This window comes from Dama dama, chromosome 19, assembly GCF_033118175.1.
Source record: "Dama dama isolate Ldn47 chromosome 19, ASM3311817v1, whole genome shotgun sequence".
NCBI lineage: Eukaryota > Metazoa > Chordata > Mammalia > Artiodactyla > Cervidae > Dama > Dama dama.
In genome coordinates, this window is record NC_083699.1 from 73,506,952 (window position 1) to 73,534,799 (window position 27,848).

Consider the following 27,848-nt stretch of genomic DNA (forward strand, 5'->3'; position numbering starts at 1 on the left):
GATCTTCCCCATCCAGGGATTGAACCCAGTCTCCTGCGTTTAGGCAGATTCTTTACTGCTTGAGCCACCAGGGAAGCCCCAAGAATGTAACTGTCCACAAATGAAGGAGGCAGCCGTCTGTAAGGAGGGTGTTGTGAGAGTGCCCCCGGTGGTCAGCCCTGGAAGGGACCGGCCCGTGTGCTCACCAGGGCCAGGGCCCTTCCTCCTATGCTTCCGTTTGCTCTGTGAGGCTGGAGCTGGCAGTGGACCAGGCAGCCCAGGGAAGAGCAAGGTGTGGAGGGGTCGCTGTACTGGGGTAGAGCTGGAGGGCACCCCAAAGTTGGCCAGGGAGTGTGCTGCCCCCTGCAGTCTCCCAGGAGGGGAGACTTAGGCAACTGCCCACAGGGTCAAGGGCTGAATCCCGCAGGGTCCTTTGGGACCTGCCTGCCTTCTCCTGGCAGTCACCTGGTCCTCCCTCCCCAGGCACTCCGAGACCTGGGTTCTCTTCTCCATCAAAGCCGGAACCCAAGGGCCTCCTGGCCAACAAGCAATCTGCTGATCCCTGGGAGCCCACCCCCCCTCTAGGGCACTGTCAAGGGCTCCAGGTGCTCTGGCTGCCAAGTCCCAGAAGCACCATCCTCCCTCGAGGTGCTCCAGGCCCAGGCAGGCGCAGTTCCAGGGGATTCCAGGGCAGGGCTCCGGGGAATTCCACTCAAAGAAGGGCGGGAAGGGTCCACCCAGCCCAGCAGGTGCCCGGCTGCCTTGCTCTGGTGCCAAGCAGGGTTTGGCAGGGCTGTTTGATGTGGGAATTTCTTCTCTCCCTGACGTGTCCCTAATACGCTCAGAATCCAGGAGTGGCCTGACAGCGGGGCCTCAGGCCAGCTCACCCCTGCCCAGGCTGGTGCAGCCCTGGGCTGGGATTCTCCCCGGTTTACTTCCGAATGGGAGGAGCCCAGCCTCTGGCTGAGGGCGCAGGTGTGGGCCCCAGGCTTCGAGGGAAGCTCACTGCCAGCCAATGACTGGCAGTCAGGTGGCCACCTGATGGACTCTGCTAGCCCCTAGCAAATAAAATACAGGAAGCCTATTTCAGTGTGAAGGAGAAGGCAATAGCAACCCACTCCAGTACTCTTGCCTGGAAAATCCCATGGACGGAGGAGCCTGGTAGGCTACAGTCCATGGGGTCTCAAAGAGCTGGACACCACTGAGCGACTTTACTTTCACTTTTTACTTTCATGCATTGGCGAAGGAAATGGCAACCCACTCCAGTATTCTTGTCTGGAGAATCACAGGGAAAGAGGAGCCTGGTGGGCTGCTGTCTATGGGGTCGCACAGGGTTGGACACGACTGAAGCGACTTTGCAGCAGCAGCATCATTTCAATGTGAAAGCCAGATAAACAACGAATCAGTTTTTAGTAAAAGCGTGCCCATACACATGGACTGAAACATCATTTTAATCTGAAACTCAAACTGAATGAGGCACCCCGTACTTGATGTATCGGGCGCCCCCGACTGGGCGCAGAGACCGGAGGCGAGGCGAGAGCCCCTCTAAGCCACGCCCACCTGGATGCTCCTCCCCTCCCCAGCCGCTGGCCACGACCCCGTCCTTCCCGTTGGGCTCGGGCCCTCTTCTCCCAGTTCCCAGGCCCAGACATCCCTTTTACTGACCCTTGTCTGCAGGCCAACCCCTTCTTGCTGGGGCTCAAGGCCATGAGCTGAGGGTGGAGTGGCTCGGAGCTGAAAGGAAGCTCTGGTGATCTGGGGGAGACCCCTTCTCAGACCAGCCCTGGCCGCTTGTTCCGTGTGGGTGTGTACATGTGCAGGTGTGTGCATGTGGGCGCTTGCAGTTATGTGCACATGTATGCAGATGCATGCGTGCAGGATTGTGTGTAAAATCGCATCCATGCAGGTGTGTGCACGTGTATACATGGGTGCGTGCAGGTGTGTGCATGCGTGTGAGTTTCCCACTGCGGTGGTCTCATCAGCAAAGGGTGGGGCAGAACCAGCGATTCACAGTCTGGCCACTCCCGTGGTTTCTGCAACCTGGTTGGGCTGGCACGTGTGTGTCACTCTGCACAGTCTTGTGAGTCTCTAACGTCGGTCCTCTGATGAGGCTGGAGGCCCCACGGGCCCAAGGGTCCCCCCAGCTCGGAAGTTGCGACGTGGCCCCAGGGGACAGAAATAGTGCCACCTCCGACCCGCGGTGAGGAGAGGGTGCTAACCCAGGAAGGCCTCAGCCCAGCTCCTGGTCCGGCAGGGTCGGCGACGCCAGGTGCCCTGGTCCCTGTCCTTGTCCTGTGAGTCACTCTTTTAGCTTGAGCTCCCTTATTTCCGACCTTCGAATGGGCCCAAGCCTGTTTCTCGGCCCCCGCGACCCTCAGCCGCGGGGCGGGGGTGGGGTGGGGTGCGCGAGGCGGTGGTGGCCGGGCCTCCGCGCACCGGGCGGTAGAACGGGCAACCGCGCCCTCTGCTGGACGTGGAGAAAACACCAGGCGAGCGGCTGGCGGGGTACCGGACCCGCGGGGACCAGAGGCTGCGCTGGGCGGATTGTACAAGCCGGAAGGGACCTCCGAGGAGGGGTGGTCCGCAGACCCGTGCCCCGCCGGTCGGAGTCAAGGAAGACAGAGCCCCTTCCCACATGGGCTGGGAATGCAATGGTCCCTCCAGCATCGTTGGACATCGCGGTGACCAGCTTTGGCCGGCCAGGACTGCCTACCTCGGGGTAGGCACGTGTCCCCAGGAAGCAGCCGGGTCCAGAAACTGATCGCTGTGTGGCTTCTAGGCTCAATTCTTTGTACGACCTGAGCTGTTTCCAGATTTTCACTATTATGAATAATTCTACTAAAGGCATCTCATACATGGCTTTCTGTGGGCAAATTGTTTTTACTTTTTCTTGAGTAAAACCCTAGGAGTGGAATTCTAGGCCATGAGGTAGGCGGATGTTTAACTTCTTAAGAAATTGCCAAGCGGTTTTCCAAAACAGTTCTACCATTTTATACACTCCCCAAAACAGCGTGAGTGCCAGTCATCCCACACTCTAGCCAACACCAGGTTTTGTCTGTATTTTTAGTCTTTCTTACAAGGTGTGAAGCAGCACCACCGTGTGGTTTTTAAGTCACAGTACCCTGGTAACTAACGATGGCACATGTCCACCCACCTGCTGGTTTGCCAGAGTCCCTTTTGCAAAATGCATATTCAAGTCTTTGCCCATACTTTCATTTTTTTGCCTGTCATTATTGATATGTAGGAGTTCCTTATGCATTAGATATAAAACAAGTTCTTTGTCATATCCATAGCCTTCTATCCCCTCTTTTTTATACAAAAGACAGTTTGTTGTGTAATTGTGTGCTTCAGCCATCACAATATACATGTTAAACTAACTGCAATCTATTTTTGACTGGACTATAATTGCTTTACACTGTTGTTATTTTCTGCTGTACCAGGAAGTCAATCAGCTGTGGTATACATATATCCCTTCCCTCTTAGACCTCCCACCCCCATCCCACTGAACTAGGTCATCACAGAGCATCAAGCTGAGCTCCATGTGCAATACGGCAGCTTCCCACTAGGTATCTTTTTTGTGCATGGTGGTGTATATATATATCAATCCTAATCTCCCAACTCATCTCATACTCCTCTGCCCCACCCCGTATCCACACTGCAATCTATTTTTTATTTTTTAATTAACCATGTGTGTGTCAGTCGGTCAGTCGTGTCTGACTCTTTGCAATCCCATGGACTGTAGCCCTCCAGGCTCCTCTGTCCATGGAATTCTCCAGGCAAGAATACTGAAGTAGGTTGCCATTTCCGTCTCCAGGGGGTCTTCCCAACCCAGGAATTGAACTCAGGTCTCCTGTATTGCAGGCAGATGCTTTACTGTCTGAGCTACGAGGGAAGGCCTTGTGTTAATATGTTCAATTCAAGTTTTAAAAAATTTTAAAATTTATATTGGAGTATAGTTGACAAATAATGTTGTGTTAGTTTCACGTGTACAATCTATCTTTGAATTAATATTATACTTTACATATAATGTGATAACCTTACAACTACATGATCTCATTTATCCTTACCTGTCCATTGGGCTATGGGGAGCATGTATAAACTCACATGTCTACTTAGGGTATGAGCTCCTCAGCTTGTCCTCTTGTTTGCTGTAAACAGTGAGTTGTCTTGACACCCAGCTCACCGTTCCCAGCGCCCTCTGCGTGCTTCTTGCAGACACTGTGCTCCTTGTAGAGTTTCACCCTCTGTAGCTTCCTTCAGGACTGCTTGTAAAGCAGGTCTGCTGGCAGTTCATTCTATCACTTTTATCTGAAAGTAACATTACAGTGAAGGATGTTTTCACTGGTTGTAGAATTCTGGGTTCATGGTTTTCTTTCATTTCCTTTAAAGATGTTTTTCCATTGACATCGAGCTTCAGCTGTTTCTGATGAGAAGTTGGGTACCTTTGGTACCACTGTTTCCCTATAGCAAATGTCTTTTTCCTCTGGCTGCTTCTGCAATCTTCTCTGTCTATCCTTAGATATTTAATATGATGTGTTGAGGTTATGGGGGGGGGGATTGTATTTATTCTGTTTGGGGTCTCTGATCTTGGATCTGTGGTTTGGTGGTTTTAATCATATTTGGAGAAATTTTAGCCAACATTTACTTAAATGTTTTTCTGCCTCATTCTCCTTTCCTTTCCTTCTGTGATCCAATTACATGCACATTGTTGTTGCTATTCAGTCACTAAGTCATGTCCAACTCTTTGTGACTCCATGAACGGCAGCACTCCAGGTTTCCCTGTTCATCACCATCTCCCGGAGTTTACTCAAACTTATGTCCATTGAGTCAGTGATGTCATCCAACCATCTCATACTCTGTTGCCCCCTTCCCCTCCTGCCTTGTCTTTCCCAGAATCATCTTTTCCAATGAGTTGGCTCTTCTCATCAGGCAGCCAAAATATTGGAACTTCAATTTCAACATCAGTCCTTCCAATGAATATTCAGGGTTGATTTCCTTTAGGATTGACTGGTTTGATCTCCTTGCAGTCCAAGGGACTCTCAAGACTTCTCCAACACCACAACTCAGAAGCAGCATTTCTTCAGTGCTCAGCCTTCATTATGGTCCAACTCCCACATCCATACATGACTACTGAAAAAACCATAACTTGGATTATATAGACCTTTGTCAGCAAAGTAATGTCTGTTTTTTAATAAGCTGTCTAGGTTTGCCCTAGCTTCATGCACTAGACTGTGTTATATTATCACTGAGGCTCTGTTTACTTTCATTGCAAACATTCCCCCCCTTCTGTGCTTCAAATCAGATAATTTCTATTGGTGTATCTTCTAGTTCATAGATCCTTTCTTCTGGATTGTCTAGGTAGCTTTTGATCCCATGCAATAGATTTGTGAATACAGGCATTTTGCTTTTCAGGTACAGGATTTCTATTTGCCTCCTTTTAGAGTTTTCATAACTCTCCAAATCTCCCCATCTTATTGTTGATTACATACATATTTGCCTATAGGTTCTGATCACAGTTACTATAAAGTTTGTGTCTGTTCACTCCAGTATTTGTGCTGTGTCAACCTATTTCTACTTGCTGTTTCTTCTCCTGATCATAGGTCACATTTACCTGCTGGTTCCCCCGCTGTCTAACTCTCTGGTCAGTTCCTCCAGCTGCCCAGCTGTTGTTTGTCTCTGGGTCCCTGGGGTCCTGTCCCCTGTGTATGCACTTCAGGAGCTTAAATGGACTTGAGAGAAGTTAATAAGGAGATACTGGAGCCTCCCCCTACTGAGAGTTCCTCCTTCCTAGGCTAGTCTCCTTTGGTTTCTAGACACTCTGCAAGCCCCAAACCCTAACCTTGGATCTGGACTCGTCTGGTCCTCCCCTTCCCCATGCACTCCCACCCCAGCATCCCAGAGATGCTGGTCATAAATGTCCTTTTATTTACACGTAGGCCCATGTGTAAATCAGCTCATGCAGTTCAAGGTCTGTGTCCAGCCAGGCTGCTGCCTCTACTTGAGTGCCAAGCCCATATGCCACAAGACCAGGAATGTCCTCAGAGGGAGAGTCAGACGAACATGCGTTCAAGGGCCATCATCTCCCCTCCACTTTCTGCCTGCCCTTGGCCCTTCTCCAGAAACTTCAAGCCATTGTGTACATTTTTAAGTATTGTATCCAGTGCTTAGTCACTTCAGTTGTGTCCGACTCTTTGTGACCCCATGGGACTATAGCCCACCAGTCTCCTCTGTCCGTGGAATTTTCCCTGCAAGAATATTGGAGTAGGTTGCCATTTCCTTCTCTGATTGTATCCAGAGTTTATGATTATTATCAACAGGCAGGTCGGTCTCTCCACCAGTATCACAAGTCAAAAGTCAAGAGGCAAAACATTTAAAGACAATTTCAATGCAAAGTGTCCATCAGAGCTGCCGCAGCCCTCACCTGCTTATGGGAACAGACAGAGTCAACCCCTTTGTGCTGACACAGGAACTCAGGCCCCAGCAGCCTCGTCAGGCTGTGGTTTGGAGTCCTCAGGAGCTTTTGCACAGTTCCACCAACCACAGGCCCCTGTTTCGGGGAGCTGCCGTGTTATCCCCCCCACTGAAGCTGCCATCTGGTGTGGTCACTCCTTTGTTTCTCAGAACAGGGATAGACCTGGACTCGTCTGGTCCTCCCCTTCCCCATGCACTCCCAGCCCAGCATCCCAGAGATGCTGGTCATAAACCTCCTGGTGGGCCCACGTGTAAATCAGCTCATGCAGTTTGAGGTCTGCAGCCAAGGCTTGGCAGCCGGCCATTCGTGTAAGTCCAGCCCCATGGGCCCATGCACACTTCACCCTCCAGGTTGATAAGTGATTTTGTAGGAGTAGCCTACACAAGATGGGGCTGTCCAGAGAGCCAGAGGACAACCTCAGGCCAGGGAGAGTGTGTAGTAAGTAACTCAGGAGGCACCTAGATGTTGCTTCTGAGTTCATAACTGGAGGGAGCAGAGAGGGCTCCCTGGAAGAGGTGTTATAGCAGTTGGGCCTTTTCCAGGGCACACTGGGGCCTGGGGAAGGGGCAGCACAGGTGGTAAGAAGCTCTCTAGGCAGATGGGCCTTTGACTGGCCTTGGAGGAGGCTGGGAAAGGACAGTGCCTGCAGGAGGGGCGCCTGCTTGACGCCCGGAGTGCAGAGGCTGGAGCCGCGTGGGTGGCCATCCTGAGGGTCTCTGCCCACAGCATGCTCTCGGCTTCCCTCTCATGGTCCCAGACGTTTGGCGCCGCAGACTGGGAGGTTTTCTACATTGGGGAGAGGGTCTTCCTCGCCGTGGCGAACAGTCACCGCTACGACGTCGAGATGCGAGTGCAGAACGACTCCTACGTCATCAACTCGGTCATATACGAGCTGAACGTCACCGCGCAGACGTTCGTCCGCTTCCAGGAGATCCGCACTTGCAGGTACGCGGGTGGCGGGCGGCCGGGGCGGGGATCCAGGGGCCCCGGCCCTACGACCTCCGAAGCCGCCCAGACCGCAGGGCACGCACCTGAGCATCTATGGGTCCGCGGGGCCCACCGCCCTGCCCACAGGTGTGAAGAGGCCTCGCTGTCCACGCCCGCAGACCTTCCACACGGCCAGCTGAGTGACCCCGGCTCCTGCTGTAGCCTTGACTCTAACTGCTTTCAAAAGCTGTGGCTCGCGTGCTTGTTTTTTTTAGAATTTAGTTTTGCAGGTTTTTTTTAAATGAAATTTGCATATGTGTACAACCATTTCCACAGTGACTTTAGAACATATTCATTACCTTGAAAAGAAACCCCACCCCTCAGCTGTTATTGCCCCGACCTCTGCAGCCCCTGGGACCCACCAGCCTACTTTCTGTCCCTCTGGGTTTCCCCATCTGGACATTGCATCAAAATGTGTCTGGCTTCTTTTACTTGTCATGTTTTCAAGGTTCATCCACATTGTATCTTAGTGCCTCACTCTTTTAATGATTGAGTAATATTCCACTGTGTTTATCACACTTTGTTTACCTTTCATCAGCTGATGGATATTTGTCTATTTCCACCATTCGACCAAATGGTGTGGTTCTGAAGGATTAAAAATATGCTTCACGTTACTGTCAGCAGACTTGCTGCCCTAATGATTTGGAAGTCATGCCAGACCTTGATTTCCTACTGGGTTAAGCCCCAGCAGCTTCTGATGCGAGCTGTGGGGGAAGACGGTGCAGTCAACATTTTGTTGCAAAAGCAAGGCCATGGGCCTTGGTTCCAGAACCAGTTACCGTTGGCAGAATACTGCACATGGGACCACACGGCCGCACTACCGCCCCCACCCATGCCACACTGCATGAAACCCCTCAGTGAGCGTGGCCACAGTCACCACTTTTTCTTAATGATGAATCACAGCTGGCCCTGGCTGGAAGTGGCCGAGACAGGATTCCAGATAACAGAAGAAGGAAGAGTCAGGAGCCCCAGGGCCCCCACTGGCCTTGCCCCCCTGCATGTCCCCAGGTACCTCTGTGGCCGTCTCATGCCCAGGGTTCTGTTGGAGCTCTAGGCCAGTGCCCTCAATGCCCCACTGAGAAGGAACCCGGGGTGAGTATCAACCAAGAGAGTGTGACTGTGTGCTGCCTGAACAGGCCATAACCCTGAGGCCTCTGGATGCAGATGCACTGGCCTGGCCTTGGGCATCTGAGTGACTCCTGCAAGGCTGCAGCCTCAGTTTCCTCATCTGTAAAGTGGGCCTGCAGTAATTAGAGCGGTTACTAGGGACCACGGCTGATGCCCAGGTTGGCCTCCTGGGATAGACAGGGCTCTAGGATGTCCTTCCCAGAAGCCCTCTGTCAGATCCCTAAGAACTAAGATGTCTCTGAGCACAGACTCACCCTTAGCAAGTTCAGGGGCGTTTGTTGAAAACAGGATGCAGTGGCCTGTTTGCAGTAAGAACTACAACTTCCAAATTTAGGGGGACGTCTCTACGTCAGCAGACCCTGCTGGCACCTGAACTGAACTGGAGTCAGCGAAGAAGCATGTGAAGGGTGACCTCACAGCCAGTGTCCTCAAGTTCTCGCCTCCAGGGGGCGCTGCAGACTTTTAGGGAGTGGCCACGAGTTTAGGACTGTTCCTCTATTTCAACCTCTTCCAAGTGAACAACTTTTGCATCCATGTTCAGAGCTTCAGTGTTCACCCTTGTAGCCTGAGTGTCCATAGACAGATGAATGTGGTCCATTCTTACAGTAGAATATTGTTCAGCCTCAAAAAAGGACATCCTGACACCTGACACTACGGAGGAACCTTGAGGATATTATGCTTAGTGACATAAGCCAGACACAGAAGGACAAATATTTTGTGATTCACTTACCCGAAGTCCCTGGAGTTGCAGATCCATAGGGACAGGAGGTAGATGGTGGGGGCCAGGGCCTGGGGGAGGGGATGTGGAGTGAGTGTTTCCTGGGGACAGAGCTTCAGTTTGGAAGATGGAGAAATTCTGGAGATGGATGTGGTGATGGTTGCGTGTCAGTGTGAAGGTACCCAATGCCACTAAGCTTAAATGTCCATTTGAAAATGAATAAAATAGAAAGTTTTGTGTTATATGTATTTTATTACAATTAAATTTTTTAAGTTTAAAAAGTGAACAACTAATTTGCATTTCCCTGGAATAGACCAACTGGTTGTATGACTGAGGAAACTGCTCCTCCTTCTGTGGATTTTGGAGGTGGGACCTAGCCCCCTGAATCCTGAGATTAGGGGGAGAACCAGCCGGATACCAGCCCCCAAGTCCCCAGGCAGCATCTCCAGGTCCTAATTCTGCTCACTTGCTCCCACAGTGCTCTGGACTGGGAGTTCTTCTCGGTGGGAGAAGACTATTTCCTGGTGGTTGCAAACTCCTTTGATGGAAATACCTTCTCGGTAAACAGTATTATTTACAGGTAAAGGCCATGCCCCTGCTAGACACCTCGGTTCACCTGGGTGGGCCCACCTTCCCCATGAATGACCACAGGCTCAGAGCGAGTCACAGGTCCTGGAGCCCCGTGGGTCAGCTAGCACTGGGTGCACCTGAGTGAGGGCTGAGTCTGGATCAGGCCCCTGGGTCAGCTAGGTGACCGCTAGCCCTGCTGACACAACTTTGGGTTCTGGCTGGAGATGCAGTGAGAGGATACACTAATGTGAGAGTTATTAGTGTGCTATCCTATTAAACATTTCCATCCAAGGCTGTGGTAGATCTCTCTATTTTTCATGTGTCCTTCAGTAAAATTTTACACTTCGTCTTAGAGGCACCATGGCGTTCTCACGACCTTCCCTTCCAGGAGTTTTCCGAGTATTGTAAGCACATGTCCATTTTCATCTGTGTGTCAATCAATTGTTGTGTCTGGTCACGCAACCACAGTATCTTATTAGTTTTAATAGTTTTCTAAAGAAATGTCTCATGGGAGTTCTAGAAGTATAACTATGTCTGCAAATAAAAGCACCTTTGCCTCTGTATTTCTAATGTTTTTACTGCTGATCTAAGTTTCTCAGTTATCTAGAAATTCCAGGATGATCTTGAATCGTCTTGGACAGGGCACGTTCCCCTTTCCGGGTCTCAGTTTCCCTCTTTACAGGCTAAGGCCCCTCCTGGCCCAGCTCCCCACGATTGGAACCTGGGGAGGTTTGGGGGCTGGGATGCATGGACCCTCATGCTGTGAGGGGTGGGAAAGGCAGGTGGGACCCTGGCGAGGGTCAGGGAGGGGTGGGGTGGGAGCCTCAGGGAGAGGGAGCAGCCCAGACACTCACTCCTCTCCCTGGGGCCAGTGTCCCAGCCTGGAAGCTGATGGCATCTCTCCCCACAGGTGGCAGGGGTATGAAGGCTTCGTGGCCGTGCACAGCCTCCCAACCTTCGGCTGCAGGGACTGGGAGGCCTTCCGCACGGCGGCCGGCTCCTACCTGGTCTACTCCAGCGCCAAGGAACCGCTGTCCCGGGTGCTGAAGCTGAGAACGGGGTGATGGGCTCAGAACCCCAGGAGCTAGACCTGCGTGGCCACACCCCAGAACCCCACAGGAACCCCAAAAACCTCTGGGGAGTGGGACAAGTGGGAGAAGTTGTGGCTTCCAGAGCCACTAACTCGCTTTCTCTGGCCCTTGTCCAGCTGCGACATCATATCCTAGACAACTGTGGTGACCAGACAGGTGGCTCTGTGAGCATCCAAGCTGAAGACCAGAGCTGCTCCTGCAAGTCTGCTGTCCTGCAGGGATTTTGCTTTAAAGGAAAAGTTCATACAAAGTTTTACCTCAAAAACAGCAGGGCCTGGTCACCTTCCCACCGTGTCCACCACGTAACCAGACACTCAGCTCTGGCTGGGGAGCCATGATGCAGGGACCGGCTTCGTGCTGCCTCACATATTTGTACCAGCTATTTATTGTGTTCTGTCTATACTGAAATATATTTATGATGCTTCTTACAAAAAGTACTGCTGTGTCTGTGTGTTTCTGGTGGGAACTAGACCCCCAGCGAGCGCAGCCCAGGGCCACAGCACTCACTTGGCCACCTCGGCCTGATGTACCCTTGCATCCCTGGTCACCAGCACACCTCTCTCTGCAGGAGCATCTTCCTCCAGCCTCAGTTTTCCCACGAATGCGGTGGGGTAGGGTCAGGTCAGGAATCCCAAGCATGCGTGGCGTGGGTCCAGTCTCTCTCTCCCATGGGAGACGCCTGGCAGATGGACCCTCATGCCTCTGCATCCAGGCAGGCCTCCCTGGGCTCCACACGGCCTTGTGGGTGTGCCAGGTGGACTTGGAATGCCTCCTTGGGGCCAGCACTAGCCCAGCTCCTCCCGTGTCCAACTCCTGACCCTCCACTGGGCGAGGGCTTCCAGCCTCCTGGAGATGGATGCCAGGTGTGACATGGCAATAGCCTGGGAACCTGGGGAGGAGGATGGAGGTGCCATCACCACTAGGAAGCCCCCTGGGTGGAAAGGAAATCCTGCATGCCAGGAGATTTGCTGGGAAGGCCCTTGGGGTCCAGACCACAGGGCGGTAGCCAAGACAGGCCTGTTCCATCACCCAGGCCCACCTGTTCTAAGATGGGTTGTGGGAGCCAAGACCTCAGCGGCAGGAAGGCCCCATGCTTGGTTTAATGCTCTGCTATTTCCATCTCAAATTCTCATTGGTTCTTGCACAGGATCACACAGCCAATGGGAGTCCTGGCTGCCTGTGGTCAGCTGCAGGTGAGAACTGTGTCAGCCTAACCACCCAAGAAGGAATCTGTGTACATCTGCTCCCCCTCCATCCAGGCCAGATTTGGAGTCTCAGGATCGTAACTGGGACCCTCTTCATTTCCCAAAGCAGGGATTTTTCTAGAGACTACTCCAAGCCAGCAGGTCAGCCATGTGCCTTGGAGAGGCTGAGGTTGACCTTGGTCAAGGATGTCCCCTGCCTGGGGGAATGGCAGAGTGGAGGGTGAGAAGGGGTGCAGGCCAGGGGCACTGTGTGAGAGAGAAGTCCTGTGGCTAGGATGCCCCCAGGGTAATTCCCAGGGCAAAGAACCCCCACCCCTATATACACTCAGTACTAGGAAAAAGGATGTGCCTGCACGCAAGTCAGGCTCTGCTCCTGCCGCCCCCGGGCACCTGCTGGATCCACATCCTCTTGCTGTCATTGTCCCTAAGACCTGGCTTGGTCCCTGCCCTGGGCAGCTGGGGGCCTCATGGGCTGGGCAGAAGGGCTATGGGTCTGCTGGTGCAGGGAGGTTGGGTCATGGGTTCCAGAGAAAAATGTAGGCTCCCCAGTTAAGCTTGAATTGCAGATAAACAATGAATGCTTTTTTAAAAATTGTGTAGTAAAGGGGTATTTGGTGTTTATCTGAGGTTCAGATCCAAGTGGGCATCCTGTTTTGATTCTGACGCTCAATCGCCCACCCTCCCTGAGAGGGGTGTGGGGGTCTGCTAAGGGTTCTGATTTTAACTGGATCTGAGGCCAGGCCTGAGCAGTTGTGAGAGGGACAAGGGGAGGGTCCAGGGCTTGGAGGCATGCAGCCTCAGGCAGGGTCGGCTGGGGGCTGGGGTCCATGATGTATCATGTCTCAGTGGTCCTTCTGCAGGTGGGCCCTGGAAGTGCCCCCAGAGCCAGGGCATCCTCACAGGAGAGGGGAGGCCATCTGGGCCAGGAGCACAGCGGGCCTCAGACCCATCTCCACGCCAGGGATGGTTGGCTTTTGTGTGTCTGGTGACATGAACATTAAGTCCATGGGCTCTGGATAAAGGGCTCACCCTCCGTGGTGTGGGGGCCTCCCTGAGCATGGGGGCTCCCTAGGAGGCCACACTAGACCTGGCACTGCCTGTCGGCTACCTGGATTTCCACCAGGCCCTCCTCCCTGCAGGTCTGGGGCTCAGCAGCCTCCACAATCCCCTGAACCAACCCTGCCAGCATCTTCTCTCCACACACTGTTTCCCTGGAGAGCCCCCAATCCGCCCCCCAAGAACAAAATGCCTAAATGGGCCAAGGTGCCCAAGAGTCAGGACAGCTGTGTTTGCTCCCATTCCCGGGTTTGTCTATAGGAGAGGGGCCCACTGGGGACTGTCCACACTCCAGAAGCACCCACCTAAGCGGCTTCTCTCCCCCTGGGTGATCCAGATGCCCATCTGGTGCCCGGGGAGGAAGGAGGCAGACGACGGACACTGATGTCACCAGCATACCAGCAACACAGAGGGAGCAACCGCCTTCTGTCCCCGCTCGGGGTTTTGTCCTGGCCAAGCAGTGCCACTGCGGCTCCGACAATATCTTATCTCTGCTCTGGTGGGTGGAAACAGAATGCATCAATCAAGATCTGTTTGAGTTATAAGTGCAAACCACAGGGGGAATGACCGCAGAGAGCATGCCAGTATTATATCTTTTCAAGTCAGCTCTCGAGCGTCTGTCCCATTGATAAACATTCCCAAGGCACGTGCAGCTCCCGGGAGTTAGCACGCTCTGTGATGTGGCCACATCCTTGTCATTTTGACAACCATGTTGCATGCTTTGAGGGAATATCCGGGAATTTGCTGGCCTGATCATCTTTTGTTAATCCACGGAGATTCAACAGCCTTTACTGTGATAAACAACACTTCAAGAACATCTTTGCACAAATTGCTTTTCTTTGCGGTTCCTTCCTCAGGGTCATGGTTTCCTGGAGAAATACTGTCTGTGGCAGTTTTTGCACCTTCTCCTTACCTTCAGGGCTCCCCTCCCTGAAACCTGACCTAGCAGAAGGGTGACCAGATGTGTGAATTGCACCTCTTCCATCAGCGCCACCAGACCAGACTTTACCTACTTCTCAATCTGTCAGGGCAGAACTGCTGGCAAAGTTGTCTTGTTTTCACCGTGGTCAGCAGTCCTGCCTTGGGGTTGCTGGACATTTCCTGTAGGCATTAATGTCGTTAATCTCACCACCACCAACATAGCCCCAGCCTCTGCCACACACACACACACATACACACACATCCCCACACATGCACACATCCCCCACATATGCTGACACGCTCACAAGCTCCTACACAAATGCACACACGTGCACATCCCTTCTGGACAGGAGCCGTGTCTGGGCAGTTCAGGTTCAGAGCTGAAGCTTGGTGCTGCCCGAGGGTCTGGGCGGCCGTGGCATCTGCTCACACTCAAAGTGTTCACTGTGTACCAGCTGCCCGGGCTGGAGCCGCACACGTGACCACACAGTCCCAGCCACGCTTACATCCTCCAGTGGCTAGAGAACCCAGAGTCCCAGGTGACCTCCAGGCGCTGAACAACTGCCCGCCTGCCTCCCCTGTCCCGCCCAGCCCATTCCTTCCTCAGGCTGACCTGCCTGTCCTTAGCTTCGTCGCCCCTCAGAGAGACCTCCCAGGCCCGTGACCAGAGCCGGTCCACCACACCCTACGCAGTGCGCAGAACACTCCCTTCACTCTCACCTGCCTACCTCAATGAAGAACATCTGCAGAAATGCAGACGCTCATGCCTGTTAACTCATTCATGCCCACTTCGCCTCTGGAACTTCAGAGCAGGTGCTCCAGGGGCTCCCATCCCCACCCCCAGAGCAGGGCTCCAGGTGTTCACTGCTGAGAAGACCCAGTCCAGCAGGACTGTGAAGAGAACGGCTTTCCTGTCAGACTGAGCGGAGTGACCACCCAAGTTCTCTCACTCACTGTTTTAACTTAGCCAGTTACTGAATCCCCTCAACCTTAGTCCCTAGAGGACCCACCTCCCTCAGGCGACACCACGGCAACGTGACGTGGGTGCCCTGTGGCCCCAGCACAGCTCCTGGACCCGCAAGTGGACAACGGCAGCCCCTCATCCTTGTCATCTGCCTACCAGTTTTCCTGAACAAAGTTGGACTTAAAATCCCATTGGAAAGAAAATGCTGAGCCTGTTGCATTTTGATAGTAGATTTACAGATTTAAACCACATGCTCCTGAGTCAAAGTCATCAGTAACACGTAATACTCAAAGACAGTTTCTCCTCTCACAGAAAGACGGTCAATATTAGAAGAGCCCTTGAAACCATCCGCTATGCCAGCAACGTGAGAGCAAACCCAGAGGAAGAAAAAGGGCATCTCAGAGAGCCTGTGGCTGTTTGCATGACTCAAATGTTATTTTTAATTTTGTCAAAGGCCCTTATCTTTGCTTAATTTTATTTTGATTTATTTGATTTGATTTGATTAAAAATACACCAAACTTAAGGGTTCCATTCAGTGAGTTTTGCTAATTGTACACATATGGGGAACCACCCTCAACAAAGCCAGGAGCATTTCCACCCCCCAGGAGTCTCCTGTGCCCCTTCCGGTCACCCCCTCACATACACACACACATACATGCAATCTGCTTTCTGTCTCCGGAAGTCCTGCCTGCCTCAGGCGTCCCTCCCATGGCACCATGAAGGGCACTGTCTGTGTCCCTCTCTCCGCCTAGTGTTTCTGACACTCATCCGAGCTGTCGCACCCGCAGGCTCTCTGCTTTCATTGCTGCTTTTTGCCATTTGCTTGTGGCTTCAGTCCATCGTATCAATAGTCCATCACCCTTCCTATTTATCTGCTCTGGGGTTGTTTCTGTTTGGGGCTTCTATAAACATCACTGGATAATTTGTGTGGACAGGTGCTTATTTCCCTTGGTAAACATCTGGGAGCGGGGGCCATTGGGTCCGCGATGGCTTCGCTCTATAACAAACCTCCAAGCAGTTCTCCAGCTTGGGGACCCGCTTCCACGTCTATAATTCCCATAATAACAAAGAAGCTCTCAGGCCAGAGGCCAGCGGGGTATTTACCATGGGACTGTCGAGCCCTCAGATTATAATCATGGATGTGCCCAGCAGCCGGGTGGCACCACTGTTTGTGTATCAAAGTCCAGCCAGTCCTGGCCTCTGTGGTGAGAGCAAAGGGCAGAGAGACAGGATGTGAGAAAGACAAAGGGTGATGCCCCATGGACAGTCTCTCTGTTGATAGAACCTACTAGAATCAGCATGAGAACGTTGAGAGCTCATTTGACCATGAAGGGTATATCAGAATCTGAGCCCACCCTACCTGTCGTACTTCATTTCCGTGGAGACAGGACTGCAGACCAGCACCACTTGTGTGTTTACAAAACCACAGAAGCCCCTGCCTTAGACTTGTGTCTCTGGGCCAGAATTAGCACGCATTTAGTGGCTTAAAACAACAGGGGCTGCATTGCCTCACAGCCCTGGAGTCAGGGGTCCCACCCGGGTCTCACTGGGCCAAAGACAAGATGGGGCAGGGCTGGTTCCTTCTGGGGCTCCAGGAGTGAATGTTCCCTCCTTTTCCAGATTAGAGAAGCACCCACATCCTGGGGTCTCAGTACTTCCTCCACCTCCAAGACCACGGTGGGCAGTGGCGTCTTCTTCACCGCACCCACCCCCCCCCTCCCCGAATTGCTGTCTGTGCCTTCCCTTCCACCAAACGGTGCAAAAGAGACTTAAATTAGTGTCACACCCACAGCGCCTCTGGCCAACGTAAAAACTACAGGCGCTCCGGGGCCGGCTGCAGTGACCAGGACATGCCTAGGTCCTTCTCCTTCTCCTGGGGCTGCTAAACAGTTAAAATCTGAGCGAAGCAGTTCTGTTTACAAGTTACTGGTGTGGAAAACCTCAGTCTTGATGTCCTGATCACTGTGACGCCCAGACTGACTGGCTCTGATTCCAAGGCGACTTCTCAGCCTGGGGCAAGGACGGGAAGTTGGGAGAACGCTATGCCCGGGGAGCCTGGCAGGGAACTGGACCCATCTGACCGCATGCAGGGCTGCCCTCTGGCAGCACCGCTCTCCACGGCTGGTGACCATCTTGCAGGGACAGCAGGACACAGGCCTTCCAGCCAAGCAAAGTCTACCCTGGCTGGTGCCAGAGGTGGGTACAGGGGGATGCCAGCTGAGCCGAGATAGCAGGGTGCTAAGTGCTCTGGGGAGCAGAACGGTGGGTGCCCACCCAAGGGGACCTCCTCCAGTTCACCCATGTGGGTGGAAGGGCTGCCCTGGTGGAGCCTGGCAGGGGCAGCGGCTCGGAGCTGTGCCGAGGGGCCTGAGTGCCCACCCTGCACACCATCTCAGAAGACAGGCCCCTGAGAGAATTCCAGCACGGAGGTAACCCTGCCCAGAGAAGTCTCCGGGCCTCATTGCCGACCTGCCGAGGGTCTGAGTGAGTCAGGGGTGGGACGGCGTGAGTCGCGGAGGGTACAAAGACAGGGTGAGCATTCTCATGGGGTCCCTGCCCCAGGCTGATGGGGCACTGGGAGCCGGTGTGACTTGATGAGAAGAGGGACATTCAACAGGTGACAGACAGCTCAGCATCCTCTGTTTTGAGAGCGACACACCTGCCAAAACCCTAAGTCTGGCGACTGTGGTTACGGAGTCTTGACATAAATGCGTTCTTCCTTCAGGGTTTTCTCAGCGTCTTAAGTGTTCCCATGTCACTGCCCGGCTGTGGAAGGCATCTCCTGGACGTCTCTCCGCCATCCACTGCTGCCTGGCAGCCTGGTTACAGCCCCGCTGGGCGTTCAGCAGCTCAACAGCCTTGGGAAAGCCCTATCAGTGCTTCCGGCCTTGGCTGCCCCATCCGTTAGTGAGGGTCGGCTGCTAATGTGGGCTCCCGAGTCGGCCTCCCACCCCAGCGGCCCCTCTCTCTGAATCTCTCTCTCCTGCTTCTTCCTTCCTTCCTTCTTCCAGCCCTTCCTCCGAAGGCCCCTCTCCTCTGAGAGCTGCTGGGCTCACAGGGAAGGCCAGCCATGGGCTTGTCTCTCTGGGGAACTGTCTCCCCATTGCCCTTTGCACAGAACCCCAGACGGGCACAGGGCTACTTCTGACAGCCGAGCCAACCCTGCAACACCCTCTGTGGCCAGTGTTGTCACCATGGGTAGAGATGTAGACCCTGGCAGGCCTGGGTCCCAGCAGGGGCATCCCCTCTCCTGGCCAGCGCAGCTGCCGGCAGGGAGGGGACCCGCGAGGCCGCTGACGCTGGCCCTTCTCCAAACCAGGGCGAAACCCAGGACTCGCTTCTTTGTTTTGACAACACTCCAGGGCCCAAGTGAGAACTTCCAGGCCTGGGTGTCAGAAGGCCTGGATTCCAGCTCCACTCTGCCCACAAGCCAACTCCTGTCTGTCATTTCTTCCCCTGGACCTTGGAGTCTTGGGTTTCTTGTCTGAAAATAGAAATATTACCGACCGTGCCAGGGCCTGGTGGGAATTCCCTGAGGCGCCCTGCCTGGCAGTACCCGCCGCCCACATGCCTTCGCAGCCGCCGCCCCCTCCCAGCAGGCAGCCTGCCCAGGGTGCCCTCTGGGGCCTGAGTGCTGATTTCCGCACACGGTTCCTACAAGGCTGTGTGGCTTGGCCACTGCTGAGACCGGACCTCACCCTGTCGGTCAGCACGTCCTCTGTAGTGGGCCCCCCATGTACAGCCCCCCCAAACCCAGCCTACTTTCATGCACTCTGGACTGGGTGCCCACCCAGAGGCCCTTCCTCCAAGCTGGGTCCAAGCTGCTGCCCCCTGAAGAGCCTTCCCTCCTGACACGTGGCCTCCTCCTCCTGACCCCACCCCTACCCCAGCCTGCACTCCGGAAGCCCCCACATCTGCCCGCAGGGCCCCAGCTTAGGGGCTGACAAGTCCTCCCCTCCCTCCCCAGCGTGTGTTCAGGAGTGTGTGTGCATGCTTGCACAGTGTAGGTGCGCGGTGTGCACGTGTGTGGTGTGGGGGGGGGCATGGAGGCTGGCAGACTCTGACTTCCCGTCCCGCTGCAGCCCCTACACTTCAGCCCTTCATCTGGAGGGTGTCTTCTGGCTGACATGTGAGGTGAGTTCCCGAGGTCACTCCTGGTCACTTGGCCGAGGCAGGGACCATGCACTGACCCCAAGGACCAGGGCTCAGTGAGGATGAGCAGGGTGGCCACAGGGCGAGGCTAGCCATCTGCTCTGGGCACGCTGGCCGCTCTCAAACTGGGGAGACTGTTTCAGCCCCCTGAAGCTGCTGTAACAAAGGACCCACATTCAGCAGCCTAAACAGCACGAATTTGTTTTCTCAAAATTCTGGAGGTCAGAGGCTGACATGGATCTTCCTGGGCTAAACCAAGTTATATGGGGCCGCTTCCTCCCAGAGGCTCCAGAGAACACCCTGTCCCAGCCTCTCCCAGCTTCCTGGGCACCTGCACCCCCCACAGTCCTTGCTGCTGCCCATCCCCGATCTTCACAGGCTCCCAGGACCAGGGCCTGGATGTCTTTAGGGGCCACTGTTCCCTCAGAACCAGCCTGAAGCAGGGATGATATGAAAGTAGAACCTGCTTGCTGGGGGCCCATGGTGCTCCCAAGGGAGCCCAGAAGTGGTGCTAACTGCCTCCCTGGGCAGGAGGGAGGATCCTGATTGTAGCTGCTGTCAAGGGCCTTGAGATAGACTCTCCTGTAGGCAACCTCAAGCCTCCATCATGATGTCAGCTGGCTCACAAAATTCCTAAAGCCTGACAAATGGCCATCATAAGCCGGTCCAGCCGTCCAGGCAGGCTCAGCATCCACCACACCCCATTCCGACCTGGTTCTTCCAGTCCTCGGCTCGTGCGGCTGGCGGCTCCATGACTTGGCAAGGTCGGCGTGAGGGTGGGTCAGACCTGGTGGGGTCACCGAGCCGCAACAACAGAGTCCACTCCAGCTGACATGAACTCAGAGGTTTATTGAAGGTTCAAAGACAATGGGGAGGACAGTAGGATTGGGTCTGGGGCCAAGCTTCCAGGTAACCACCGCAGGCTCCTGCCAAGAGTCCAGACCATTCCATCTCCTCCATGGTCCGCTGGGCCTGCTCTCCAGAACTCAGGCCAGGATCCTGGAGAACCCGCTGCAAGGGAGCCCAGGGAGTGCTGGGCAGGCACGTGGCCAGCAGGGCAGGTACACAGTGCTGCTCCGGGACGGTGCCCTGGGAGTGCCCGGCCTGTGCCCACCATTGCTGCTGTGCCCGCCGGAGGTCCCGGGAAGGTGGCTCCATGCCAGGGACAGCCTGTGTCCCAGTGGCTCTGCTGGGGGCTCACGGTACATCTGCTCATTCCCCACTGCTGGACCACCTGAGAGAGCCTGGGGTCCCAAAGTCCAAAGAGGACTGTCAGGGCTTGTCAGGAGGCTGCAAGTGTGGGGATCCCTGCCTAGGGTCAGTGTCAAGGTCAAGGGTGGGGCTCTGGTTTCCAAGGGGACCATCCATGCTGAGGCCAGGGACCAAGCCAGCACGAAGTCCCACCCCAGCCCAGAGTGGTGGGCAAGGGGGCCGGGCTCCTGGGGGGCTGCCCCTCCCCTTCCCTCTGCCCTTAGGCCTCCCAGAATCGAGACCCCAACTCCTGTGAGAAGGAAGACAGGCCCAGCTGAGGTGGCTGTCAGGCCAGTCTGCTCATGCCACCCCTCAGCCCCATAAACTCCCCCAAAATCATCACCCCCTGACCCCCAGAACCTGTGAAGAACCACCTCCCAAGGCAGGAGGGGCTCGGTGGACAGGGCTGAGCAGGGTTGTATGCAGATGGCTTTTTCTGGACTGACTGTGATGAGAGCTGGGGTCCACCCACACCCCAAAAGCTGCTGCCTCCCTGCCACCCGACTGAGGCATCCCCATTGCCACGTCCCCACCACTGTCAACACCGGTCCCCTCAACTGGGCTGGCTGGACCCTGGCCTCTGCAGAACTAGGAGACAGGCAGATGCACGCTCAGGGTGCTGAGGTGGGTCTGGGAGGTCAGTCCAAGGGCCCGTGAAGGTGGTGGGGTGTCCAGGCTCACACATGGCAGCAAGAGATGCTGGGTGTCATCTTCAGGAGTCCCTTAAGGAGGGGAAGGAAGGACAGAGAAACGAGGGGGCAAGGGGCAAAGGGAGGGCTGGGTTCCCAGGAGAGCCCAGGGCTGACGGGGGCTCCAGTAAGCAGGAAGGAGTTTCTGCTCCTGGGAGTGGGATCCTGGTGGTCTTGGGAGGGAGGTACCCTCTGCCAGGAGACTGCACGAGGGCTGAGGAGCCCAGAAAGGCCAGGAGGGCCTGGTAGCCCCCTGCCGCTGGGCTCAAGACAAGAGGGAGAGGACCCTTCTTGGGTGCTCTGGGGTCCTGGGCCCACTTCCTCTTCCCAGCTGTGTGGACAAGAGCCAGCAGGCCCACACCTGGGGGAAAGCTGGCAGGGCACTGGGCTCCGAGCAGCAGCAAAGGATGAGGGGAAAGCCCTGCATGTGCCCCGTGTGTCCCCAGAAGAGCACCTGGGGGCATGAGGCTCTGAGCTGATTCCGAGTGCGAGCAGCGAGGAAAGGCCCTGGAGGTGCCCAGGCTGACTGGCCCCTGTGGGACCTGAGCCAAGGCAGCAGGACCCTGGCGTCTGTCCCCACCACCATCCAGGCCTCAATTCCCTCTCTTCTCCTGACCCAGGGACCCAGGGTCACGTCCCCAAACCTGTGGGGTGATGAGCTCCTTGTGTGGCAGGACCCCTCCCTGCTGTGTGCACCCCGGGATGGAGGCGGGAAGGGGCCCGATTCACCCACAGAGCCTGTGTCCCCCAGTCAGTCGGCCCACACTCACCTACTCCCACGGCGTCTGTCCCACAAGTGGACTGGCGCCCAGGGCTGGCTGCTGGGCTTTAGCGGTCACTGGAAGGGTGGGCAGGCCATCAGTTTCCTGAGGACTGAGGTCATTCGGAGCATCGTCTGAGCCCTGCCCTCCATCCCCGCACCCTAGTGGGCAGTGGGCAGAGAGGCGCCCACCCCACACTCAGCACGGAGCCCCCTGTTCACACGGTGCTCGCTGTGCCCCCAGCAAGGGCAGGTGGGGCGCTGGGGCGAGGACGAGGGTTGGCATCTGCTGGTCATTTTCTCTTTAATGCACCACAACTGAAAAGTCATGACCTTGCTCAAATGTGCTTTTCAGGTTTCTGCTGCCGCTTCTGGTCTCTCGGCTGCGGGCACCGCATCTCTGCATCCATGCGTAAATGTGCTTCCCATGTCTGGCCACGTGACGCTTTCCCAGTACAGACCTTCATACACCTTTGCCCTTCCTGTCCTTTATACCTCAGATCCACGAGCAGTGTACCCCGAGTTTGCTCCCCCTCAAAATATCTGAAGTGGTTTAAAATATAAACACTTATACAAAAAGGCCATTAAAAAATAAAACTGCAAAGACAAGAGTTGGGGTATGTAGGTGGAGGTAAGGTCTACCCTGAACATGAATTAGATAGGAAAACCGAGCAGTAAAGTTGCTCTGAGATTCCTGGCAGCAAAGCTGAGAAGGAGAGAGAGAGTTCTTGTTCCTGGAGAGAGGAAGCAGCCCGCCTTGAAGCATCAGACATTGGTCCTCCCTTTGGCTCTCAACCACTGGAAAGGAGCTGCTTCAGTGAGTAGAAAAGCAAGGCACGTAGCGACCCCCGATGATGGGCTCCCTGGCGGGACACAGCCCGCGGGGCAAGAGGTGGGCAGGGCTACCCTTATCTGGCTGCTGACACGGCTTCCCATGAGCCACGCTGGACCTGTCTCAGGTTCTCTCTGTGGTTTAATTATTTTTTTGGTTTTTGATTTTGTTTTGTTTCCTTCTCGCTGGACTGAAATTTGGTACGTGTTACTCTTAACAAACACTCTGAGAATAAACAAGAGTTGTTCAAAGGTTACACGTTCCACTTACCTCTCTAGAAAAACCTGGTCTCTACCACTTGGCTCTGCAGGGAGCCTGTGGTCAGATGTGTTTGGGACATACTGGGGAAGAAGAGGTAAAGCAGCTCCACAGTGTAGACGACCCGTAACTTCAACTGATGAGCTGCGCCCCACCTCCTTGGGGAGCCTCACTCATGGGCAGGCACTCTTCCATCCCTGAATGCTTGTCCACCCTATGGGCGCCCCGTGGGACAGGCTCCCAGAGTGGAAGGAACACATTGGGGATGGACGGCCTGGCTTTACGTCCTGAATGGACCGCTTCCTGCCCGAGACCTCCCATTTCTCTGAGCCCGTCTCCCCATCCATCAGTGGGTCAGATGGATAAACTGCTGGACCTGAAGGAAAATGCTCTGTGGGAGTGGAGCACGGGGCAGAATCAGCCACGTCACCACCTCCCTGAGGGACACCAGTGGCAGAGCCAGTCCCATTTGCCACGGCAGCGGTGGGAGGCGGGTGGGCACTAGGGCGCAGGGCTGGTGGGGTCCTTGGACACGGGGGTGCTGGGCAGGGACTTGAGGTACTCCAGGTGCCTCCTGGCATCCTCCTGGTTCTGCCGCACGTAGTACACAACGTAGGTGATCACCATGGCGAACCAGCCGAACATGGTGACCAGCATGGCCACATCGGTGGTCTTGTGGTGGACGCTACAGAAGCTGACGCCAGAGTCGAGGGCCTGGATCAGTGGCTTGCCCACGTACTCCTCCTGCACCGAGGTGTGGCAGGCGATCTCATCCACGGAGTCGGGGTCCAGCTTCAGCTCCCACAGGGCCTCTTGCAGGGCACACTCGCAGTGCAGCGGGTTGTGCGCCAGGCGGATCTTGGCACTGAGCTTGCCCAGCGCGTCCTTGGGGATCCTCCGGAGGCGGTTGTGAGATAGGTCCAGCAGCCGTAGGCCCCCGGCCAGGCCTGAGAAGGCAGCAGGGCCGATGGTCTCAATGGCGTTCTGCGACAGGTCCAGCTCTCTCAGCTGGTACAGGTGCTGGAAGGCCCCATTGGGGATGCGGGCGATCTTGTTGGCATCGAGCTTCAGGAGCACAGTGTCCGCGGGGATGTCCTTAGGGACCTCCTGCAGGCCCCTCGCGCTGCAGTGGACAGCCACCGCCCCCGCGTGGTCAGGGCACTGGCAGTTTTGTGGGCAGGAGGCACCCAGCCTCAGGCAGAAGAGCAGGAGCAGACAGGGCCCTCCTGCAGGGACTGGCAGGGAGGAGGGGCTTTGTCTGCCTGTTGGGCCCATGCTGACCATCTGGGGACAGGCAGGATGCTGCTGTCGCTCAGGGCTGCGGGCTACACGCTGCCCCACGGCCTGGTCGTCGCTGTGCAAGGACCATCGCGCAGATGTAAACTCTCCTCCCTCACATGCCAGGTGTCCTCTTTTGGTTCTAAAAGAGAGGAGCCATCAGCATTGCTGGCTGTGATCCAGCTGGGGACCTGCGGGCACACTCTGACTTCCAGACACTCTTGACCAGCGGGGGTCTCTGTGATTTACTGCCTCCACCCTGCCCTGGACACACCCACCACACACCCTAGGGGGTCAATGGCTTGGACAGCACCGGGTAATGGGAGTCCACCCCTTTCTAGCAGCTCAAAGCTGGAAAGCAGGAAGACTGGGGCTGCAGGGTTTTCTTAAGAAACTGGAATGTAGGGGTGATGGTTGGCCGCGCCTGAGAACCAGGCGGGCAGTCTCATCGCCCTGGGGCTAGGCTGCTGTCAGAAGCTCAGCTCTTTGCTAATCGTTACAATCCCTTTGACAATTATTAATATTAAAGCTCTTCTCTGTCGGTCCTATTAGGAACAACCACCCGCATGGGCGCCTTTTATTTCAATTATGTTTGAAAAAGAGAAAATGAGAAAAGAGAAAAGCCAAGCCCTGGGCGCGCGGCCCGCGTTGGGCGTGGAGTGGCGGGGCCGCGCGGGGCCTGGGCAGGCGGGACTCCGGCCCCGGGGACCCCGGATATCGGACCTAGAGACCCTCGGGCCCCAGACCCTAGGGAGCCCCGGGACTCCAGGGAGGGGGATGGACGGGGGCAGGGTGTCCACGCTCTGGGGTAGGGCGGGGGCTTTACCTGCGCGGCCGCGACAGGAGACTGCTGTGCTTGAGGATCCCTGCCGCTCGGAGACCGACCCGGCGCCACGCCCGAGCGCGGCCGCTATCCCGAGGCCTGAGCCCACGTCCGCGGCCGCTCGGGAGACACGCGGCTCGGCCTGAGCTCGTGGGGCGGTGCCTGCGGGCGAGAGGCGGGGCGGGGCGGTCCTGGGAGGGGTCTGGAGGCGGAGCTGTGGTAAGGGGCGTGGCTTGGACGACGAAGGGCCTGATACTTGGGGGCGGGGCATGGGCGGAGCCTGTGTGCAGGACGCGGCCTGGACAACGCGAGTCGTAAAGACGAGGGGCGGAGCCTTGGGAGGGGCCGTAGAGGCTGCACGGGGCGGGGCCTGGGGGCGTAGCCTGTGGGAAGGCGTGGAGCGGACCTGGGAGCAGGATTTTAGACAGGAGTGTGTCTCTTGGGATGTGGGCGGGGCCGTGGGGGCGCGAGAGCCCCGCCCCTGCCCAAGTCCAACCCTGCCCCTGGCCCCCAGGATGGGGGCCATGAAGGCGATGGAAGGGATAAGGTGATGGGGGGTGGAGGAGCCAGCAGGGAGGTTGGAGACCCTTGGGTCAGTGCGAAGACCCTGCTGAGCCTCCCTCGCAGGTCTGGTTCCAACGGCAGCCAAAGCGTTAATGGAGTTAGGTCTCCGTCCTCCTGGGTCACTTCCTGCCCACCCCCCATATCCTCACTTTCACCTCTCCACCCAGCGTCTGAGGGCCCTTACATGGGCATTCCGAGGAGCGTAGGGAATATGGTGGTCGAGGCTTTTAAACTCGATCTGAGCCATTCTTAGGTTTTTTTTTTTTTTTATAATGACAGCTTGATTGTAGTGTAAATATACGATCAACCACATATTCAAATTTGTTACATTTTGACGTTTGTATACACCCGTGAAACCAACACCACAAAATACTCCAAAGTTTCACCTTTTCAATCCATCCCCTCTGATGCCCATCGCCAGGCAAGCACAGATCCACTCTGTTGCTAGATCAGTTTGCATTTCCTGTAATTTATATAAATGGAATCATAGATATATATGTTTTGTCTCGCTTCTTTCACTCAGAGTGATTAATTTGGGTTCACCAGGTGCTGGTGCGTTTATCAGTGGTTATTCCTTTTAGTGCTGAGTAATGAGTCATTGCATGAATGTTCCACAGTTTGCATATCTACTCACCTGCTTGTGGAGATCTGGGTTGTTTCCAGTTGTCTGCTGTTACAACCAGAGCTGATATGAACATTGTGTACAATCTTTGTTTGGACAAATACTCTTGATTTCTCAGATAAATATCTAGGGGTGGATTGGCTGGCTCTTATGGTGGCTTATGTTTAACTTCTAAGAAACTGCCAAAGTGATTGTACAATTTTACACTCCTGTTCTGTATATGCTCCAAAGCAGCACCAGCACTTGGTATGGTCACTGTTTTTAATTTTAGAGATTCTAATAAGTGTGTAGGAGTACATTTCATTGTGGTTTTAATTTGTATTTCACTTCATTGTTTTCACTTAATTTGTATTTCATAACTTGAATGTCTTTATCTGCTTGTTTGCTGTCTATCTTCTTTAAGGAAGTGTTTTGTTCAAATCTTTCACCCTCTTTTAATTGAGTTGTTTTCTTATTGTTGAGTTTTGAGAATTCCTTATATATTCTGGATACAATTCCTTTACCAGACATTTGATTTGTATATATTCCTCTGATTCTGTGGATTATCTTTTCATTTTGTTAAAAGTTTTTCAAAGAGAAATTTTTAATTCTGATGAAGTTCAATGTATCAATGTTTTCATTTTTATGGCTCATCCTTCTGGTGTCATAAGTAACAAACCTTATATAGTGCACTTACATTTTGCATTTGGTGTATGGTGTGAGATACCATTTGAAGTTTATTTTTTGTGCAAATGGATGTTTAGTTTTCCAGGACTGTTTTTTTTTTTTTTTAAATGATCCTTTTTCTACTGAATTATCTCTGCATCTCTATTGAAAATCAGAGGTCTGTATTTGTATGAGTCTATTGTGTACTTTCTATGTTCAGTTGGTCTATTTGTCTATTTTTATGCAAATGTTCCAAGCTGTCTTCATTACTGAAGCTTTACAGTATTTCTTGAAGTCAAGTAATATAAATCTTCTAACTTTGTTCTTTCATAAAGTTCTTTTGGTCATCCAGGACCCTTTGCTTTGCCTCATGAGTTTTAGAATCATCTTGACAAATTCTACCAAAAGAGTCTAGTGGAATTTTGTTTGGGATTGCATTGAATCTACAGATCAGTTTAAGAGAATTAACATCTTGACAATATTGAGTATGCCATTCTATGAACATGGTATATCTTCTCATTTAGAGCTTCTTTTATTTCTTTCATATGTGTTTTATAGTTTTTGGTTTCATACATCTTTTGTCAGATTTATCTAATTTTTCAATGTTACTGTAAATAGTATTTTAAGTTCAGTGTATCTTTGTTAAAAGCTAATATATGGAAATAAAATTGGCATTTGCATACTGGTCTGGATTTTGCTAAACTCACTTATTAGTTACTAGAACTAATTAGTAGACACCTTTTTAGTAGACACCTTAAGATTTTCTACATACATTAACACAATTGTGTTATCTATAAGTAAAAAGAGTATTATACTTTTCTTCCCAGTCTGAATGTCTTTTACTTCATTTTCATGCCTAATTGCACTGGCTAGAGCCCTAGTT

At 54.0% G+C, this 27,848-nt stretch overlaps 2 protein-coding genes across 3 annotated transcripts in view; one reads left to right on the top strand and one right to left on the bottom strand.

The window, feature by feature from the left end:
• TSPEAR (thrombospondin type laminin G domain and EAR repeats) overlaps positions 1-11,352 on the top strand; it is a 184,354-nt gene extending 173,002 nt beyond the window's left edge. The window contains exons 10-12 of the mRNA XM_061167454.1: positions 7,209-7,396; positions 9,763-9,864; positions 10,765-11,352. Of these exons, the coding sequence (XP_061023437.1) occupies positions 7,209-7,396; positions 9,763-9,864; positions 10,765-10,918 (444 nt within the window). The 3' untranslated portion in view covers positions 10,919-11,352. The remainder of the gene's footprint in view (positions 1-7,208; positions 7,397-9,762; positions 9,865-10,764) is intronic.
• An 8,720-nt stretch (positions 11,353-20,072) lies between these two features.
• On the bottom strand, positions 20,073-25,275 carry LRRC3 (leucine rich repeat containing 3). 2 transcript variants are annotated; one of them, XR_009697027.1, is made up of 3 exons: positions 25,138-25,275; positions 21,954-24,453; positions 20,073-20,487 (listed from the first exon to the last, which is right to left on the bottom strand). XR_009697027.1 is itself a non-coding variant. In XM_061167461.1 (2 exons), the coding sequence occupies exon 2, from the start codon at positions 24,315-24,317 to the stop codon at positions 23,535-23,537; it is 783 nt and encodes a 260-aa protein (XP_061023444.1). In that variant the 5' UTR covers positions 24,318-24,453; positions 25,138-25,275; the 3' UTR covers positions 20,073-23,534. The 2 variants fall into 2 exon arrangements, 1 of the variants encoding a protein (XP_061023444.1); XM_061167461.1 differs by having other exon boundaries at positions 20,073-24,453.
• Positions 25,276-27,848: the final 2,573 nt, after the last annotated feature.